A 20,477-nucleotide genomic window follows, 5' to 3' on the forward strand; every position below is an offset into this window, starting at 1 on the left:
GCACGGTGTGCGCGGAGGGCGCGGAGGGCGCAGCCCCAGCCCCTCGCGCCCCGCTCCCCGCAGCCGGCCCGCCGCCTCCCGGCTCGAGGAGCCCGCGGCCCGCGTGTCGGGGCCTCGCCCGCGAAGGGCGCGCAGGAGCGGGCGCGGGGCTGCCGGCGGCCCGGGGGCGACGGGCCCTGCTCCCCCCGCCCCACGGCGGCGCGGGCGGGAGGCTGGGGCGCCAGGGCGGCGCCTGGGCCCGGCTCCGGCGCGTCCGCGGGCGGCTCTGCCCGGCCCCGCTCGGCCTGGCCCGCCCCGGGGTGGGCTCCGCGCCCGTCGTGGCTCCCGCCCGAGCGGGCCCGGCTGCCCCGCCTCGCCGAGAAGGCGGCCGTGAGCCGGCGGCCCGGGCCCGCGCCTTCCCCGCTGCCTTCCCGTCGCCGCGCTGGGCTTGCGGGGGCGCGCCAGGCCCTCGGGAGCGGGGCCCCCACGCGTGGCCGAGGCCGCGCCGGAGACCCTCGAGGGGGCGCGGGCCCCAAATGCCGTCCGCGGGGCGGCCGGGCCGGAGCCGGGGGCTCCCCGCAGCGGGGCTGGGCCGAGGCCACCGTCTCGCGCCGTGGGGGGGACGCGCCCGCTCCGCCCGCGGCGGTCACGCCCGAGCGAGGAGCCCCAGGCGCGCCCCGCCCGCCGCCGGCAGGCGCAGGGGCCGCGTCCCCGTCCCGCCGCCCTGGCGCGCCGCTGAGTCTGCAGCAGGAAGCCGGGATGGGCCGCACACCCCGGCGGGCACCTTAGGGGAAGGGGCGCAACGGCCCCGGAGCCCCCAACCAGAACAGGGTGGGCGGGGCAGGTGGCAGCCGACGCCCCGACGCCCCCACGCCCGGAGAGCGGCTCGGAGGCCTCGGGCCGGCGGGCCGGCCGCCCGCTGTCTGGGCTCCGCGCCGTCCTCCACTTACAGAGCAGGCGCGGGGCCGCGCGGGCCCGCAGCGGCAGGGCCACCCGGGGAGCCCTCTCTGCCCAGGACGTCCAGAGACCCTACGGGGCGCCCCCGGCCTGCTGGCTTCCGAAGCCCCTTCTTTAAAGCAACCTCCACAGAACAGGCCTGCCCCCACCCCTCCAGCCTCGGGGCTCGCCCCCACACCCCCGGGGCTGGCCCACAGGTGCCCGGCTCGGCCTGGGGATACCTCTGCCGGGAGCTCACCTGGCCACACTGCGTGCCCAGGACACCGTGGGCCTGAGGCCCGTTCTGTCCTTCTGCATCAAGGAGGCACGGTCGGGGCCGTGGAAACCCCCTGCACCAGCTGCCGGTCGCTGGGCCAGGCACACTCTGGACAATCAGTGCTCCCTTCCGGAGCACCGGCTGAGTGAGGCCACCCCAGGACCTGCACGGGGAACTGCCAAGCACAGGGGAAGAGCTCTGCTGTCACCTGAGTCAGGGTGAAAATGTTACAATATTCAAAAAGTATCCGGAAAAGCCCATCACCCCTCCCCGCCAGCCGAGGGCTTCAGGGAGCCTATTAGGGGTGCCCTGGGGCGGGCCTGATCCATGAGCAGTGGATCATGAAAGACCCAAGTAGAGCTCGCACCACACACTGCTCGGGTGGGGCTGAAGCTGCCTGTGCCCCTGCAGGTGCCATCTCTCTCAGGTGTGTGCTGGCCGCGGCGCGGACACCGGCAGTCGCCTAAGGGGGCTAATCCTCACGCTTCCTCAGATGGAGAAACGGGGGTGTCAGGCCGGGCACCTTCATCTCTGGGGCTCACTGGCCCCACGGTCCCAGAGCCCTCCTTTCCCTGCACTGACGTCAGAGATGTCTACACAGTGCTGGGACCACCCCAGCCCTCATACCTGCTCGGGGGCCCACCCAGCGGCCCTGCCACCCCATGCAGCCTGTCCTGACCCGGCCTCCGGCAGCAGCGGTCACGGGGCCGGGGCTGCGCAAGGGCGTCCACAAGGACCGACGGGATCAGAACAAAGAGGCCGAGTGCCGAAGCTGGGTGAGCAGCAGGTGGATCAAAAAAAGTTTATTTGGAATATTTAATTTAAAAAGTCATACCTCAGAGGTGTGCTACGGAAATCATAGTCATTGCATATAAAACCCGCCGGGACCGGCAAAGCGAGGCGCCACGGACGCCCTCGGGGAGGCCCCGGCGCGCCGGCCCCCAAGCCCAGCACCGGCCACTGCCCTGCCACCTCCCGGAGACCCCGCCAGAGCGTGCGCCTGACGCCCCGGCCTCTCAGCCGGTCCACCCACCGGTCGGGGGTCGCCGTCCTCTACCTCCCCGCGGAGGACAGGCTGCCGGAGCAGGCCGCGCGTCCCCCAGGCCAGCACGCCCGCGGGGCCTCAGCCCCTCCCCCGCCACCAGGCCAGCGCCCCGCCTCGAGGCTCCATGGGGGGGCCAAGGCCATGACCTGGAGAGACGGGAGGGGCCCACAGAGCCCCCAGAGGTAAGGAAACGCCTGAAGCAGTGAAGAGAAGGGCCAAGCCCCGGAACGCGGGGACAGCGGATCAGCGGGTTCTGCGCGTGGACGTGCGGGCAGCGCGGGCGCGGCGGGGGCTACTGCCGCAGCTCCACGTAGTTGGCGGGGAAGAGCCCGTAGCTGCCCTTGCACAGCCCCCGCCACCAGCCCTCGTCGATCATCTCGATGTTGGTGATGACGTCGTCGGGGTCGAAGGAGATCTCGTCATCGCCCGCTGGGGGGGGGGGGGGGGGCGTGAGCTGGTCCCGCTGGGGAGGGATGGGGCTGGCGCTACTCGCGTGGGCGGCCCCCACCCGGTCCGCCCCGAGGTCCGGGGACTGAGGCGCAGACCCCGCGCAGCTCGGGTGTGCTTTCTACGACCTTGAACACGCGCCCAATAGGCTAAGTCGGCCGGCCCCGAGGTGGCCCTGCGCGCGGCGGGGTGGGGGCTGCGGGTTTCCTCACCAGCCTGGTAGTCGTAGAGGGCGATGGCGGTGACCCCGAGATCGTTCTCATACTCGTCGTAGGTGTTCTCCTCTAAAAATACAAAGGGATCTGAGAAGCGGCCACAGTGCGCAGCCGCGCCCCGCCCTCGCTCTGGCCCGCGGCCTCCTGAGGGGCGGCGGGAGCAGCCAGGGGGCCGGGCAAGCGGCCGAGCATGGGAACAGCAGCCTCCAAGGCAGCGCCCCAGCCCCACCGCCCCTCATCAGGGATCCTCCACTGTCAGGCTGCCGCCTGCAGGGAGGGCCATCCCTGCCTGAACAGAGAGCAGGGCCCCGGCAGGGGGCCTACCAATACCAGCCAGGCCCAAGCGACTCAGGTGAGGCCATCCACACGCACCAGCAGAAACCACAGCTCTGGGAGGACCAAATTAGGGCTGGTGCAGCCTTCAGACGCCTCAGGACTGCCTGACGTCCTGGGGCTGGGCCCTCTGACCCACAGGCCTCCCTGGCACAGCACCCCCTGCGCAGAACCCCGTGACTGGAGCCGCTGCCCCAAGGGAGGTGGGGCCCAGCTGCCTGGGCCTAGAACCTGCCCACGAGAAGGACCCCGGGAGCAGACGTGGCAGCAGGTCCACCAGGGGAATAGGGCAGGGGCTGACGTGGGGCCCGTACCAGCCTGGTAGAGGCCCGGGGCCTCAGTGGTCTCGTAGACAGCCTCCTGGGCGTAAGCCGGGTCGCGGAGCTCCTGGTACTCTGCAGCCTCCACGCTGTGCACGGGCTCAGGCCCGCTCCCATTCTCGGTGTCCCGGTAGCCCGGCTCAGCCTTGAACGGAGCCGTGTCCTGGGGAAGCAACGAGATGACCCCCATGGCCGCCTCGCATGCCGTGCCGGTTGCAGACAGCAGGGACGCACAGCAGAGCCTCGCTCCTGCTGCCACGCCCCGCACGGCCGGGTGTCAGGAGAGCCGCCTCTACCAGCCCTGTGGTGACAGGGTCCCCCGGCCCATCTCCTCCTCGGGCCCCGGAGTGGAGGCTGCGGAGGCCGGGCCACCTTCCTGACCAAAGCCTCTGGCGGGGAGTGGCCAAGGCGGGACCGTCACACCAGGTGTGCACGGGCGGGATAACCAACCGCAGAGCCCCAGCAGGCTCTGGACTACTTGTCAGCAATGGGGATGACCCCACTGGGGGGAGTCTCCACCGGGGTCCCTCAGGGCGCATGCTCGGAAATGCTCCCAGGAGCCGGGGCAGCCCAGGAGGGCGCGGGAGCAGTTTCGAGGGGTGTGGCCAGAGCCCACGCAGCAGAGCGCATGGACAGCGCCGGAGGGCAGGCCAGGAGAGGTGGCGGGAGGCCAGCACGCCTGCCCGTTCTCAGCAGGGCTGCCCCAGGCCGGCCCCTCTGGCGGGCACCAGGCAGAACAGCCGACCCAGGGGTATTCCTGTGGACACCGGACTCCGTCAGACCGACAGCACCCACCTCATAGACAGGGCTCGGAGGCCTTTCCCGGGCCGGCTGGGGGCTCGGCGACGCAGGGGGCGTCTGCTTCTGGGCCCGGGCTTGCTCCTGCGGGACAGAGAGGTGGCAGGGAGCAGGGACCAGGTCCCAGGCAACCAGGTGACCACGCCCGGGTGCTCTGAGTGAAGGTCACGCAGTCAAGCCAACCCGTCTCACCCAGGCCCGACTGAGGGGCCGAGGCGACGAGGTCGGGGACTCCGAGTAGAGGATCCATCTTAAAATAGGGTGCACTTACTCTGCACATAGGAACTGAACCTTTGGGGACCTGAGGGGGGACGCGGTGGGAAGAGTAATGGCCCCACGAGGGTGTGGACGGCCACTCCCAAGGCCAGTGACGATGGCTCCCTACAGGGCGGGGGGGATGACGCAGGCGAGCCACTGCAGGGCCTCAGGAGGGCGGAGACCCGGGCAGGGGAGAGGTCACCCCAGGGCTGCTGCGAGGGAGGGAGGAGGGCAAGGGCCGAGGAGGCCGTGGATGCGGCAGAGGTTGCTGGGCGTCGGCAGCCGGCCGCTCCCGCTCCACCAGGCGTCAAGTCACCTCTGCCTCCGCCAGGCCCCAGCACAGCCCACGCGGCCGGGACAGAGAATCCCTCTCCTGGCTGCAGGGTCGCCCCCAGTGGAGCCAACCTGCATATCAGACCCTCCCATATGCCCCCTCCGGGCGCCACGTCTGATGGCCAGGGCGGCAGGGCTGGGTGGGAGGAGAAGAGCCCTTTACCGCTCACGGCCGCACCCCCCCATCCATTTGTCTGGGAGAGAAGTGCAGAAAGAACCCCGGGGGCACACAGGCAGACGCCCAGCTCCTCCTCCGGGCCCCGCAGGGCAGTGAGGACAGAGACAGCACGTCTGCCTGAGCGAGCGCTGGGCGCACCAGCGAGGCTGGGGCGGACGGATCCGCCAACTCTGGGAACAGCCATGTGGGCTCAGTGTGGCCCAGAGCGAGGCCTGGGAGGGAGCTGGACGAGCGCCACTCACAGCCAGCTGTCGCCGGGCCTGCTCCTGCTCCTGCCGCTCCTTGGCCATGCGCTGCGCCCGCTCCGCCTCTGCCTTCCGCCTGTCCTCCTGCTCCTGCTCCTTCGCCAGGTTCTCAAAGTTGGCCCGGATGCTGCTGGCCTTGCTGTTCGCTGCAGAGGGCAGGAAATGCGGATCTGGGTCCCCTACCATCTCCCCAAATCACAGCCGCACACGGGGACAGACCCTCTCTCAGGACCAGCCCACCCGGGCGGATCAAGAAGGGGCCCGGGACCCTCCCCAGCAGCCAGCTCCACCGCCCACCGGCGTGAGCCCCCGCCCCGGCTGCCCAGCGAGGTGGGGAGCATCCTCGTGTCCTGTCTCGCGCTCCCTGGCCACCCGCCCTCGGGAGCAGGGCCCTTGACACAGCAGCGGAGAACCCGGCGTCGCTGGCAGGCCAAGCCATGGCCCGCGTGACAGACGGGTGCCGGGCGGGCTGCAGTGCGGCCGCTGTCCCAGCTCGCCGGCTGCGGTGAAAGGACACCCGAGAGGCCACGCTTGGGGGACGAGCAGGCGCCTCCTCCACGTATACAGACCAAGCCCATCTTGGCAAAAAAAGTAACTGGGAGTTTGGAGTCAGCGGGACAAGTGCAGCTCCCAGCACAATTAGAACTTGGAACCCTCGCATCCACCGCCAGCATCACCCGGACACCGACGCTGGTGAGCCGAGGGGATCTCTTGGGCCTCGGGTGACCACACGCGGCAACATCTGACATCACCACAACTCAGCGCCCCGGTATGTTCCAAACGGCCCATCGCTGGCCGAGGCCTCTGGTCACGCTGCCTGAGCAAAACCGGCTGATGGCCAGGGAACTGCCACCCGCTGGCGTGGCCCCACCTGGACCCAAAAGAACTGCTGACCAGGCCCCCCCGCGGCCCGCGGGCCTCCTCGGCCACAGGCCACAGCTTCACGACCCCTCAGGTGAGCCAGAGCGGCGCTGAGAACCTGCACTCTCACGGCAGGGCTCAGCACAGCGACGCAGCCCTCCCGCGCAGTTGCCGCGAAACCGTACTTTTTCACGGAAAGCGCTATTATGCTCCAGGTGACAGCCTCGCGAGCTCTGAATAACCTGGCGTTGGATCCTTTTCTTTTAGTTTCTAACAAAGCCCCAGACGCACCCCACATGACCAAGAGCTCCACAGGTACTGAGGACCCCCATGAGCGTGCCTGCATCCTGAGCTGCTGGGGCAGCGCCCAGGTCAAAGGGGAACCTCTGCGCCCTGTTTTCATCTCCCAGGCTCCAACACCTATGATATGTGCCCCCCTAAAGGTCCTCTGCAGGGGGGCCCGCGGACAACGGTGCCCCGCAGCCACCAGCCGCCTGGACCAGCGGGCAGCTGGTCGGGCCTGGGAGGGGAGAGGGGCATCTCCTCGGCCTAGAGGTGGAAGATTCCAGCACACAGCTGGTGGGTCCCATCAACCACCTCTAGCAGCAGTGAACTGTGGGCAAGGAACCTTCCAGAACCTATTGCCGGCAGTGAGGAGGCCACGCAGCTATGCAGTTATCCTGCCTCTGTACCCCCAGAGAGACCCCCACAGTCCGAGAGCGGCTACGTAGGTCTGACAAGTGCCTCCGCAGGGACAAACAGGACCTGCCACCAAGGGGGCCATCAGCGGCCACCAGAAAACACGCTGGACACTCTCCATCCCTGCCCCGTACTGGCTCACGTGTCCCCACACCAGCTAACATGCCCCCACACCAGCTCGCGTGCCCCCCACACCAGCTCACGTGTCCCCAACAGCCTTTCCCTCAGCATTTCCTGGGAATCTTCCCAGAAAACCAAGTTGGTCGGGCGCGTGGGGCCCACCTGCCTCAACAGGGACTGTCTTCTGGTAGCTGGAGGTCACCTGGGCGCTGTCCTCAAAGGTGGCCGCATTCTGCAGAGATGGGAGGGAGCTCAGCAAGTGCTTCTCAACTCAGGGCCCCTCACCGAGCGCCAAGCCCACCCAGAGCCCCAAAGGGCAACCCATGAGCACGGCCCACACTTGCTGGAGCCCAGGCAGCCACGCAGAGGACAGCAGGCCGGCCAGAGGGACGGCGGGCAGCGGCTCAGGGCAGCGAGACTCCCGAGTGGGGCGCCATGCTGGGGACACATGTCCCCGGGCTGCGTCCAAGCCCGCAGAACAGCAATGCCTGCAGCGGCCCTGCCCCCTGGGGGCTGCGTGACGAGGCCACCCTCGTGCACTGTGCCTCTGCTCTCTCCCTGCTCTCCGGGACCCTGGCCAACTCCCACCCACCCTTCAACACAGCATCGAGGCTCACTTCCTTAGGACCCTCCCCGAGGCTCGAGCCCTCCCACGTTCTCCCGGGGCCCACCCGGCGAAAACCCAGTCCTTGTGGTCAGCAGTTAGCAGACTCCGTAGGCCTGGCGGCCAGCTGTGACCCCAGTGACACTGGACCAGGGCCGGCAGCGGCCTCAACCTCTTCCACAGAGCTGACAGGAGGCAGACCTCATCCTCAGGCCCAACGTGGGAGCTCAGCACTCCCCTAACCGTCCCTTCCCCTCAACCTCCCCCCAAGGCCGTGGCCATCAGTCCACCTGGCAGGTTTAGGACTGACTCATGAGGATGTGAAGCCCACGTGACATGGCTGTCCAAGGCCTGCTGCTGATGCGCCAGAAGGCAGAGCATCTCCTGGAGGAAGGAGTGGCCTAAGAACTCAAGCTCCCTTCAGCTGACTACAAGTATTTCAAATCCAAACGGCCAGCCACCCTCGAGGGCTCCTGTCAGCCCAGGGGCCATACATTTGTATGGCGTGGCAGCCTGGCCACCGCCCACAGGCCTGCCTGGCCTGGGTGCTGAGTGCAGGGTGGACAGGGACAGCACAGGGAGGACACCGGACACGCATGAGGCCCAGGCCGGGAGGCTGGTGGTGGCGCCATGGGCCACACATCGACTCAGACATCTGGGACCTGGCATGGAGAGGCCGGCGCCCAGGGCCTCGCACACAAGCGCCGGCCCCTGCCCCTTGGCCAGGGACACGGACGTGACGGGCTGGGAAGACTTGCCTTGTCCATGCGGTCCTTCTGCACCCCGTATTTCCCACCGAATCCTTTGGAATAGTCTGAAAAGCAGCACAACAGGACATCACTCTCATGGCAGGGACGGCGTGGAGCCCGGCAGACATGCAAACAGCCAGGACGAGCCCGAGAGAGAGAGAGAGGTGCAGAGCAGGAGCCAGAGCCACAGGAGGGTGCATCTCGGCTTGCAGGCAGGCGGGGCAGCCTTCCCCGGTTCTGGGACACAGGTGGGGGCATTGTGCAGACAGTGGGTATGGGGCAGGTGGCAGGCAGGGCCTGGGGCGGGGCGGGCGGCAGGCAGGGGCCGGGAGACCGGGGCAGGCCCCGCAGGCGCCACTTCTACAGCACAGTCTTCACCAGCCCTGGGCAGCGCTGCCCGCCAGCCGACGCTGCAGCAACGCACACGCCACAGCCCGGGAGCGCACGAGCACCGGGCTGTCCCCACACAGCCAGGGCCCCACTGTGCCTTCCCTGACCGACACGGCCACTGTCTTGCATGGCCTGGTGCCTCCATGCTGCCCAGCAGACTGGGGTGTTACTTTGTCACAACCGTGCCCAGGTTCTAAGCCCATTTCTGAGTTTGGATGGTAATTCAGTAATTTGCTCCCAGGAGGTGTCTGCTGACATGCAGACCCTGGTGCAGGCCCACGAGGGCCGTGTCTCTCGCTTGTGTGCAAGCTGAGCCGGGCGGAGAGGTCGCAGAGATGGTGTCGTCAAAAACACAAAACAAATAAGACACCTAGAAAGACCACCGCGGTGAGACACAGACCGCACGGGACGCCCCTACCCCCTGCCAGCGGGCCTCTGGGCAAGGCCAGGGGTCCAGCCCGGCTGCCACTTCTGTCTGGGAGGCCGGAGGCGGCTCACCCATGAGCTACAGTGGCCATGGTCAACAGTGGGGCCAGCGGGGCATGCTGGGGGTCAGAGCCCATCTCCAGAAACTGCCCATGGTGCGAGTGGAAGGGCGTTGCCTGCGGACTGCTGCCACGCTCTGCCGGCCAGAGACCCCGGGGGTTGTGGGGAGGAGTGAAGGGGACAGGGGCAGGTAGACGTCCTCCAGCACGGCCGGGCTGAAGGACCGCGCCCGAGTCTGTGCTAGAAGTGCTGCACTGGGGGGCACTGTGCCTTGCTGGGACTCGTGCTTGGCCAGTCTCTCCTTGTAATCAAACCCCACAGCACAGGAGTCCTGCCTCTCGGACTGAACACCAAATCTGCCTCCGAAACCAGCCTTATAATCTGCGCATCCACCAGCGACGTGGGGAACAACCGAGAGAGGAAACACAGTGGTTAGGAGGCCGCGCACACGCCGGAACCCAACACAGGAGGGGCTCCCAGCTCAGGGTCCAGGGCGCCCCGTCCCAGCAGCCAGAGGTGGGGTCGGGGGCAGGCACACACCAGGGGCTGGAACCCTCCAGGAGAGCCCTGGGTGGCCGAGGGTCTCGCCCATGTGGTGCGGGCAGGGAGGCATGGGGCAGTCCGGCTCTCAGCCTGAGCGGGCCACACGCCCAGCCTCCTTCCCACATGCCACTGGGGGGGACGAGGGTCCTCTGCTCAGGGGGTGTCCCCTCCCGTGGCAGCAGTTGAGCAAGGAGAGCTCCTGGGCGGGGAGCAAGGTCGCCCCAGCAAGAAAGGGCTTCCCAGAGCAGGGATGAGGCGGAGCCGGGGGCCGGCATGTAGCGCCTGCCCGGGGTGCACAGACGACTCCCCACAGGGCGTATGAGACGGTCACAGCACGCAGCACAGGACTGGCGCTGAGCGCGCGTGCAGACAGACGCACACACACACACGCACGCACGCACACACATGCATGCACGCCTGGAGTGAGCACGCCTGGAGTTGGGAGAATGTACCTTTTTGGGATTCATGCAGCTGCAATTTCTCCTGGTGGTCCCAGCCAAGGGCACACTTGTCTTGTCTGTCTGTCTGCACACCAAACTTCCCTCCAAACCCTTTCACATAGTCTACACGTGTGACAAAAGGCCGTGCCGGCGTGTTAGGCGTGCTTGGGTAACAGGGAGAGAGGGAGATTTCAACCCTGTTAAGCATACAGCTTGCTACGAGCTCTGGGGAACCCCCGACACCCCATCCATCCCCTGGATCTGGGAAACAGACAGGCCCAACGCAGGAAGCGCCCAGCGGGGGTCTCCGCAGCTCTCAGAGCCGCCGCCCGCAGGATTGTGACAGGCGCGAGCCGGGCCACACGGGCACAAGGCGGGCGCACCCGACAGCTCTGCCTGGACTTGCCGCCTCAAAGCTCAAAACCAGCCAAAGGCGACGTTTGCTGCCAGGGGTGCCCCGCCCCGACCCCAACGACAGAGGCGGGCACCTTTCTGCGACTCGTGCTTCTCCGTGCGGCCCTGGTACTCGAAGCCCACAGCGCTCTTGTCCACCTTGTCCTTGTCGATGCCGTACTTGCCGCCAAAACCTTTGGAGTAATCTGAAAATTAAAGAGATGACATTCACACCAGCAGTGGCGTGAGGGACACACATGGGACCGGCAGCCCTGGCCGAGGCGCGCTGGCCACGCGACACCACCAGGGCCGGGCCGCAGCCGCTGAGCACACCCGGGGAGCTTCGAGGCGCCGCTGACGTGAGACAGGAACACGAGCCGCAGCCGGCAGGTCGGCAGCGTCGCCCCTCGACTCCCGGGACTGCAACCGCTCACACGACTGCCAAGCAGAGCCGACCTGCCTGTGCCCGCGACCCTAGGCCGCCCTGCTCTCAAGGCCAGGCAGGGCGAGTGAGAGCAGCATGGTGGCTTCCGGAGATGCTGGGGCCACGTGGCCCTGAGCCACCTGAAAAGCCGCCTCTAAACTGACACCTAGCTCCCCTGTGGACACACTGGGGACCAGGACGCAGACCTGATCCCTCGTGAGCAGGCACGGGGCGGGCATCCTGGGGCGCAGCCGCTCTGACCCTCCGCGGCAGGTCCAGCAGCAGCTCGCACGCCAGGCGAGGGGAGGGCAAGAGCCGGTGACACCTGGAGCCCCCCGCAGCTGGGGAGGCGCGGGAGAGTCCATGGCAAATTGGTGGGGGGCTAAGAGTCCCCTGGCATCCACTAGCCATCTCCCTGGGGAAATGCCAAACGGGTATTTCTAGAGGTGATTTTTGCTTTGTTGTTTTTTTAAAGAAATCTAAATTTTTAAACGTTGGCAACTGTTTGAAAGAATTTAAATGTCCAAGCCGAGCAAAACAAAACAAAGAATGCAGAAGAGTCAAGCCCTGGGACTCGGCAGAAGGCACATCCTCAGCGCCCCCACCCCCGCTGCTGGGCAAGGCTCGTGACCAGGAGCCGCCGGGGCACGTGCGGGGAGGCAGAGGCCAGCCCAGCTTCCCAGGGCAGCGTGGCAGCTTCCATTAAAAACTTAAATTGGGCCTCCCTGGTTGTGCGAGGGTTAAGACGCAACCTATGAGGCTGTCTGCAGCCGCTGCAGCACGAGATCGCTCCCCGGCCTGGGAGCTCCCCACAGGTCATGGTGCAGCAGACCTCTCCTGTCTCCCCGCTGCTCCCCTCAGCGGTGGATTTCAGTCAGTCTGCCTGGTCTGCTCCCCGCTCTGTCTCTGGGGAGTCCTCTCACCCCCCACATCTCTGGCCTGTGCCCCAGTTCTTGTATGCGTAAATAAACAAATCTCTAAAAAAATAAAAATATAAAAAAATAAAAAATTAAATTCACATCCCTGGTCCCACAATTCCGGTTCCAGAACTTCCATCCTTGGAACAATCCCGTACAGGAGACGCAGGTGTAAGCACAGCCGCTGCAGGCTCTTCCCCAGCCGTGGGAACAGGCAGGCAGAGCGGGCAAAGGGCTCGCGCCCGAGACACGCACCCGCACACCTGAGCCCCCGTGCTGTTATGCCCCCAAGTGACCGCCACTGGAAAACCCAAAGCAGCGAAGCTCCACACCCCCAAAAAGAAGTATCCTGCAAGCGGAGACCTTGACCACGGCACCGTCCACAAGGGCCGGGCCACCCCACACTGAGCTGCAAACACCACCCCGACACGTGAAGGAAGGGAGACCTGGGAGACCTGATTGCTCCCGGAACATCGCCGGCGTGCGTGTGAGCGTGTGAGGGGCGAGGTCGCCCCGCTGTGGACGGTGGGACCCACCTTTCTGCGACTCGTGCTTCTCCGTGCGGCCCTGGTAGTCGAAGCCCACAGCGCTCTTGTCCACCCGGTCAGCCTGCACGCCGAACTTGCCGCCAAAGCCGCTCGAGTAGTCTGAGGAGACAGGAGCGGCAGCGGCGCTGGGGGCAGGCCACCCGCGCTTCCCTCACGTTAAGCCACACGCAGGCGTTGAGGCCCCACGCGTGTGAGCAGCCTGCTCCCAGGCACGGCCAGAGGGCTCCGCTCCCGGAGCAGCGAGGCGCTGTGGTCCTGCCTGAGCCGGTGACGACGGTGAGCTGGCAGCCGCACAGCTGCACTCCCCTAGCAGGACAGCACCCTTGGGTGCTGGGGGCAGCAGCCACACTCCCTGGGTCACAGAGAGGAAGGGCCCAGTTTGAGGAAGTGAGCAGCAGGAATTTGGGGCTCCATGTCCATTCTTAGGGTAGACATTAGCTTTGTGCCACCAAGTCAAAGACTCTTTCCCGGGGCTCGAAGGAAGAGGGGGTGATCCAGGGATGCCAGATGCCGGCCCCACACCCTCACCCACGACCCAGTGACCAGGGTCCTCGCAGGAGAAGCCCCAGGAAGAGGCGCCCCTGCTGCCAGGGGGGCCTCCCTCACGGTCGGCAGCAGCCACGCTCACCTTTCTGCGAGGCATGCTTCTCAGTCTTCCCCTGGTATTCAAAGCCCACGGCCGACTGCGGGTACCAGAAAGAAACATTTTTGAAGGGAAACACACCTATCAATCCCGCAGACAAACACACTGAACCCGCAACCCGCGCAGAAGTTCTGAAAACACACGCCCCGCCTCTCGGCCACATCCAGGGCTGAGGAAGCCAAGGGTCCCGGTGATGAGCATTTGCTCACCGTGAAACCCCTGACAGAGCCGGGCGAGCTGCCCAGGCCAGCTTCAGCCGGGCACCCTGGCGGGCAGTCAGCTGACAGGCCATGAGCGAGCGAGGCAGCCGCCGCAGCCCCTGCCCCAGCGCGTCCCCACCGCCACCCCCAAGGAGCTCAACTGGGGCAAGGGAGCCTCAGGGGCGCAGGCATAGCCACAGGCTCCATGCCGGGGCACACGCGCAGCCGCAGGAGACAGGCACCACACAGCCCATTTCATGGACAGGGGACGCAGGATGCCTCTAGGCCCGACCCCACATCTAGCTTCTGGATGGCCGTGGCACAAGCAGGGCCGCAGCCCAAAGGCCCGTCCTGGACGGCATGCACGCTGCATATGGCAGACACGGCGATGCCCTCCAGCAAACCTCAGGCCAGTCCAGGTCCAGCCGACGACTGGACTCCCCAACACGGGGCCTTCTACAGCTTTCTCCTTGAGCTGTCAGGGAATCACCCTAGAACATCTGGGGGCCCTGTGGTCCTTCGAGGGGCACATCTCTGATCCAGAGAGCCGGGCCCGCCTCCCCAGCCCTGGGCTCCCGCCTCGCAGCACTCACCTGGTCAACCCTGTCCACCTGGACGCCAAACTTGCCTCCGAAGCCACGGACGGAGTCCACCTGCGAGCAGTGCTTGGACAGCTTGGACTGGTACTCGTGGCCCACGGCCGACTGCAAGGGGTACAGCGTCAGCATCAGCCGCCCCTCCCAGCCACGCCCTCCAGGTCAGCACAGAGGCTCCTGGGAACACCCAACATGAGATCAGCCCTGCAGGAGCTGACTCCCGGACGTGTGACGCCAGGGCTGGGGGCGGGCTGTCTCTGCATGTCTCCATCTGGGGCTCCACAGAAGTGGCCCGAGAACCCCGACTGCTGGTGGGGGCTTCTGAATGAAGGAGCACAGGGCCAGCCCCAGGCAGAAGCCAGCACCACAGCCTAAGATATGGCTCCACGACCCACAGGAGCCCTGGACAGAGTGCTCAGCACGCCAGCAAGGGGGCCTGGGCCACGGCTCCTGATGCACTCTGAGTGGGGCCCGGCGCATGCCACCCGGCCTGCTGCCAGGATCCCCAGCCGACGGAAGGAAACAGGCCCTGCCACCACACCCAAGGCACATGGGCATGAGGCGGCGCTGCAGGCTCCCCACCACACCCTCACGCCTGGGCCAGCAAGCAGGCCCCTGGGAGCCACCCAGTACCCCGGTTCTCTAACCCAGAACTGGGGGCGCAAGTTTGTAATGAGATTATCTTTGCTTTCACCCCCCAAGCCCCACCAGCACAGCTGTTGTCAGGGAGGGAAGAGTTTCCGTGGACTCTCACCCCTAAAACACATGGGGCTTTGGGGCACTGTTAAGAGCTACAAGCCTTTTTTTAAAGAATCCAAAGATGAGTCTGCTCCCCACTTTCCTGTTTCAAAGTCTAGATGTCCCCGCGGGTGACAGGATGACACTGCGGTATCCCTGTCTCTTTCCTGCAGCTGGCTCCTCACCCCACTCCAGCTCTCGGTTAATTCTGGACATGGTTTGGGGTGTCCGCCGGGCCCTGTGTCTCCTCGGGGGTGACAGTGGCACCCTGGGGCACAGCTGCATGGTTCCTGCCTAGCCCAGATGCAGAACCGAGCCAGGCGAGAGGACAGTGCGAGAGTCAGGCCAGAGCCGACACCGCTGGCGCGTCCTCCTGAGCCAAGATGCCAACATAGGTGGGTTGGGGGGGGGGGGGCAGGCAAAGGTCCGCCTGACTGGCCAGGCATGGCGGCCACCGCGGCCTCCTCTCCAGGGAAGGTGAGCCCTCCTGGCCGAGCCACGCCGAGGGGGGACCCCGAGTCCTGCCCAGGGCTTGCGCTCAGCCAGGCCCCACGCGCCCACATCCCACGACAGGACGGTGGCTGAGGCTGCCGGCTCCGCGCCAAGCACCCCTGCCAGGCCCACCCGAGGGTGAAAGATGCCGACTGGCCTGGGGGTGACCCTTCACCCATGCTGGAAACACGGCACACCAGGTGTGATGCTGGCCTAAGGGCGGGGAACGCTCGGCTGCGTGCTCAGCTGCGGGCAGGGCGGCAAGGACCCCTGTGGACGAGCCACTTCTGGCCTCTGTGCCGGCCACCAAGCCCGCCCATGGGAGCCGAGCCCTCCGGCCCCTCCCCGGCAGCCTCCCAGCCGGGTCTCACCACCGCAAAGAGCTGCTTCGGGCCAGGCTCAGCCCCGACAGACACACGCAGAGCCTCCCCGCCGAGAGGCAGGCCTGGGCAACCCCCTGCCAGCCACGGGACGGGTGGAGACGCAGCGCTGCCCGCCGCCACTCACCCTGTCCATCCGGTCCTGCTCCACGCCGAACTTCCCCCCGTAGCCATGTGACGCTTTCGGGCCCGTTTCAAGTTCCTTCTCCTTGAGGGTCTGGTGTTCTTGAAACACATTCTCCCTCAGCTTGTGTATGCTTGCAGGGGACAGGGGAGAAAGCACAGGGCCAGTCAGCCACACAGACGCCGTCCCGCTCCCAGGAAGGGGGGCAGGATGGGAGCCCCGCGAATCTGGAGCTCCTAGTCCTGCCTCGTGGCCTGACACGGCTCTGCCAGTTGGCCGTGGACGCAGCGTTCCCAGAATCAGATGCGAGCGTAACGGGAAAAGGGAAAGCATCTGAAAGCGAACGTGAGTCATCCGAGCACCCCCGGAAAGACCCAAGTGCATCTGAGCTGCAGGCAGGAGAACTGCTCGGGGTGCCGCCCCCGGGGCAGCCGCACCCACCCCCCTGAGGCAGCGCAGGTGAGGGGCCTCACCTACCACCCCCTGGGGCTGTGCTCAAGCCAGGAATGCAACCCCCCACTTCTTGTGAAAAGGAGGCGCTGCTCACAGGCGCCGAAGTGGAAGGAAAGACTTGCAGCTTTCACAGTCGAAGGACCAGGCGTCCTGAAGGGATCACAGGACCTGGTCCGCCCTGACAGGCCTGGAAGCTCTGCCTGGTCACAGTGAGCTCAGATAGGCCCGACGACAACCCCAGGGCCTACTGCCCGAGGAGACGCCGCCACACCTGGACCACAAGCCAGGAACCAGTCAGCGCCAGGAGGAAGACCACCCCCAGGGCCAGGAAGGCCAGCTGGGTGGCACCAGCGACTGTCCAGCTGGTCCCGCAGTGCTCGCTCCGGCCCCGCCAGCCCGGCGCCCAGGAGCTGCACCTGCGCTGACCCGCCCGCAGGCAGCCGCGGGACAGAGGGAGCAGGAGGCGCAACCAGTCCGGTCGGCCCGGCCCCGAGCGGGGCTGGGCGGGGGCACGGCAGGGAGAGGTCAGGGCGCGTGTCCCGGCACCCGCACTGCAGACGTGGCCCTGCTTTCCGGGCGATTTCCCGTGTCTTTGTCGGCCAAGAACAGCCTCGTTTCACCTCAAAGACACCGGTGCCGGCTCAGACACGGCGTGCGAGTGACCACACGGGCCCCCGGTGGGCGGGACCACGCCGGGCACCCAGGAAGTGTCCGAGCACATTCTCGACCACCTCCACCTCTGCCTCCCACCCGAGCGGCGGCGGAGACGGCGCCGAGTGCCCAGCGCGCCAGCCGCGGCTGCTCAGGACAACGCGGCACTGAGAAGGCAGCCGCGCCACGCGATAAATGACAAAAGCTGGGGAGTCTCAAGGCGTAAGGCGCCAACGTCACAGACCTGCCACCGTGAAGCACTCGGGGAGCTGGGCCTTGCCAGAAGCCCCGGCGTTCCCAGCTGGCGCGCCAGGGTGAGCAGCACAGCCCCCTCTGAAGGGCAGCGTGCCCGGGCCCGGGCCCAGGTGCAGACCCACGCTCGCCCGCTCGTGAGAGCCAGCCGGGCCCCGCCGGGCCGCTCACAGCACACCCCACACCGGCAGAAGAGCAGCTCTTACTTGATGTGCTCCTGGTGCCCGGACCCCTGCACGGTCTTGGCCCCCCATCGCTGTTCTTTCTCACTCACGTCGTTCTGGGGGAGAAAAGAAGCGCTGAGCAGGAAGCCGCAGCGACCCACGCGGAGCCCAGGACACGGCCTTCGGGAAGCGCGAGCGGCCGGGGCTGGGACACATACCACAAAATCGGGGTCAGTCTCCCAGTCGTCGGCTCCCCCGTCGTCCTGGGTGATGGACACGGCGTGGCCTGCCGAAGCTTTCCACATCTGCGATGAGGGCGCGGGGCCGTGACCGCCAGCCCCCGGCAGCACCGGCACTTGGGCCCTGCACCCCCCAGGCGCGGCTCCGGCTCCAGAGGACACGTCGCGGGAGCGGGGTGCACCAGGACCACGCCCGCCCGCCAGCCCAGGCCGCTGCGCTGTCTGCGCAGAGACACCCGCCGGGCCGCACCGGGCGCTGGTGGCGCTTCAAGTCACACGACTCGGGTGAGATACCACGCGCTCGCCGTCACCCTCGCGGGGCGCCTAAGGCCCAGGCTCCGGCAGGTCGGTGAGAGCCGGGCGCACGCCGAGGGCTGCTTTCCCACGTACGTGGAGACTGCGGGGCACAGGGGCCTCCCACGCCAGTCCGCGGCGGCTCTCCCTCCGCACCCCTCTTCCTCCGCACCCCGCACAGGCGGAGCCTGACGGAGAGGGGCCGGGAACAGCCACGTCTCCCCCAGGGTGCTACAGACCCCGCCCCCCGGGGGCCCAGAGGGGCCTGTCCCCGCTTCCTCTGGCAACGCTTGGGCTGTGCCGGAACGAGGACAGGACAGAGGCCCTCCCGGGCCAGCGACCTCCCAGCCACATCCGCAGGTCTCAAAGCCTGAGTCAGGCTGCAGTGAGTGGCCATGAGCGAGCCCCGGGGCGCAGGGCTCTCGAGTGCCCAGCGGCTGCCACAGGGACGGGGCAGGGGACCCACAGCCCTACGTGGCCACTGCAAACCTCAGTCCCCTCAGTCCAGGCGTCCCCAAGCAGGGCAAGAACGTGCCCGCTGCGACCTGCTTTGGGACACAATTTTTGTGCAAATGAACTCAAATCCCAGCCTGGGAGGCACGACAGGTGCCCGTGCCAAGCGCCCACTGACGCATGAAGGGACAGCATAAAATGACCTGGTTTGCCCCACGGCGCCGCCACCCTCTCCTAGAGAAAGGGTTCCCTGTCCTTTGCCGGTTCCAAACACGGGGGGGGGGGGGTCTCAGCGAAGGCGGGGCTGTTGGGTCTCTTGGGCCAGGCTGACCCTGCCCGAGGCCAAGGGACCTCCTGTCTGCCGGTGACGCCTACAGACCCATGAGGGAAAATGAGCAGTGCCCGACCCTCATGGATCTTTCTGGAAGCCTGACCAGCTGGCAGAGCGAGCACTCTGTGTGCGCCACAGCCTTGTGCTTCCTGCTAGAGGCTCCTCCCTCCACAGAACACACAGGTCAGGCCAGATCCCTCCAGAGGCTTCTGAACCCGTTTCTCAAACCACAGGCCACAATGGAAATTCGACTTGGTTTTTCAAACAAGGAAACTTCCTTCCAGAAAATCACTGTCCTGACTCGGCGCCCCTTGCCGTCCAGGTGGGAGCTCACCTTCCAAGGGAAAGACGGCTGGAACAGAGCAGCACAGACCCTCTTCCTGCAGAAGACAAAACCGCTCAGAAAACTCCGCTTAGAGCCCAGTCATGTGAGGCGGCCTCCGGGCGCCGGGGGAGTCTCTGCAAGAGGACGGAGGAAGAGAGCTGGGGGACAGCCGCGGGCGGGCGGGCGGGCACAGCCTCCGCGTGGGAGCCCGTCCGCAACCTCCAGGGAGCCAGGAAGGAGGGCGGGAAGGTCTGCGTTTCACTAACAGAAGCTGGCTGAGCCCCAGGCACAGCCACGGCTGGGGGGCCACGTGCCAGCAAGCTTTTCCAGAGGGAGCGGCACCAGCCTCGCCCGGACACCAGCCCCCAGGCACGCAGCACCTGACACGGACGCCCCTGAGCTCCAGGCCCTGGCCCGCCACAGGCACGAGCACCGGGAAGCCCGGGGGGCCGGCACCCTGGTGGCCGGCTCGCACCACCGCCCAGCTCCTTCCCGAGCCCCAACCCCACACCCGCTCTCTCCCCGTCCCCTCAGGAAAGCCTCGGCTGCAGGTGCCAGCGACCCGCAGTGCCACCCGGAGCACTGATTCAATCCCAGGCCAGGGCGACGGCCCCGGCTCTCACCTGCCGCCGCACGGTCCCTGCCTCCCCTACAGCGCAATTTTTTTAAAAAAAATCACAAAATGAGTTGGCAAATGACAAGCACGGCCACTTTATGGCTCCAAAGAGAACACGCCCAGATGCCTCGCTCCGCACATACAAATTAACTCACAAACGGCTCAAAGGCCTCCACATCTGAGCTAAAAACTAAAGCGCAGAGCAGACCGCGAGCGCACTCTCACGGCGCCCAGAGAGCCCGAAGCGCCGCGGACGCCTGGCTGAGCGGGACAGACTGGACTTTGTGCTCCAAAACGGACCGCAAGGACGTGAAGACGGCACCGAGGGGGCCATTTCCAGTTCTGCACGGAGCACACACGCGCCTTCACAGCACACAAGGGCACGCGGACACATTTCAAAGTGGGGGCGCATCTGCGCAGACACTTCTGCAGGGAAGAATGCCAGGCTAACAGCGCATGAGGAGGTGCCAGCATCCATGGGCCAAGGAGGGGCCGTCTCACCGCCCCCCCCAGACAGCCCCCTTCCGGGAAGGCCCGGGAACCCCGGGGTGAGAGCAGGACGGTCAGAACCCCCGACATGGAGAAGTGGCTGCAGGTCCCTGAGGTTAAACAAGGAGGTGCCGGGGGGCCCAGCCGCCCCACGCTTGCTTACAGGCCAGAAAGGAACACACTTGCGCACACGTGAACACTGGTGCAGAACATTCCAGCATGTCACCCCCAGCAGCCAAGAGGGAGGCCCATGAAGCGGGGCTCATGCGCACAAGAAGGACCACTGGGCAGTGAGGAGGGAAGCTCCTGCCTGCGAGGATGACTCGAGAGATGCTGACCCCGAGGGACACAGGCTGCGGCCCCCAGACACCAGAATGGATAAATCTATGAGGTCGAAACCAGTTTCATGGCCGCCATGTGGGGTGGGGTGGGGTGGGGGGGTGATAAAAACAGGGTTTCTCTCTGAGATGATAAAATGACTTCAAATTGCGGCGGCGCC

The 20,477-nt window shown here is 66.6% G+C and overlaps 1 protein-coding gene across 3 annotated transcripts; it reads right to left on the reverse strand.

Annotated features, from left to right (window-relative positions):
- Window positions 1–2,529: 2,529 nt before the first annotated feature.
- CTTN (cortactin) lies at window positions 2,530–17,536 on the reverse strand (the record flags this gene model as incomplete). 3 transcript variants are annotated; one of them, XM_084248540.1, is made up of 16 exons in its annotated part: window positions 2,530–2,666; window positions 2,897–2,968; window positions 3,547–3,715; window positions 4,348–4,434; window positions 5,362–5,510; window positions 7,207–7,276; window positions 8,407–8,462; window positions 9,544–9,654; window positions 10,269–10,379; window positions 10,745–10,855; window positions 12,527–12,637; window positions 13,167–13,221; window positions 13,975–14,085; window positions 15,715–15,844; window positions 17,274–17,347; window positions 17,450–17,536. In XM_084248540.1, the coding sequence occupies 16 exons, from the start codon at window positions 17,534–17,536 to the stop codon at window positions 2,530–2,532; spliced, it is 1,641 nt and encodes a 546-aa protein (XP_084104666.1). The 3 variants fall into 3 exon arrangements, with proteins under 3 accessions (XP_084104666.1, XP_084104667.1, XP_084104668.1); XM_084248541.1 differs by lacking the exon at window positions 9,544–9,654; XM_084248542.1 differs by lacking the exons at window positions 9,544–9,654; window positions 10,269–10,379.
- Window positions 17,537–20,477: the final 2,941 nt, after the last annotated feature.

Source organism: Talpa europaea (genome assembly GCF_964194135.1).
Source record: "Talpa europaea genome assembly, chromosome: 1".
Taxonomy (NCBI): Eukaryota; Metazoa; Chordata; class Mammalia; order Eulipotyphla; family Talpidae; genus Talpa; species Talpa europaea.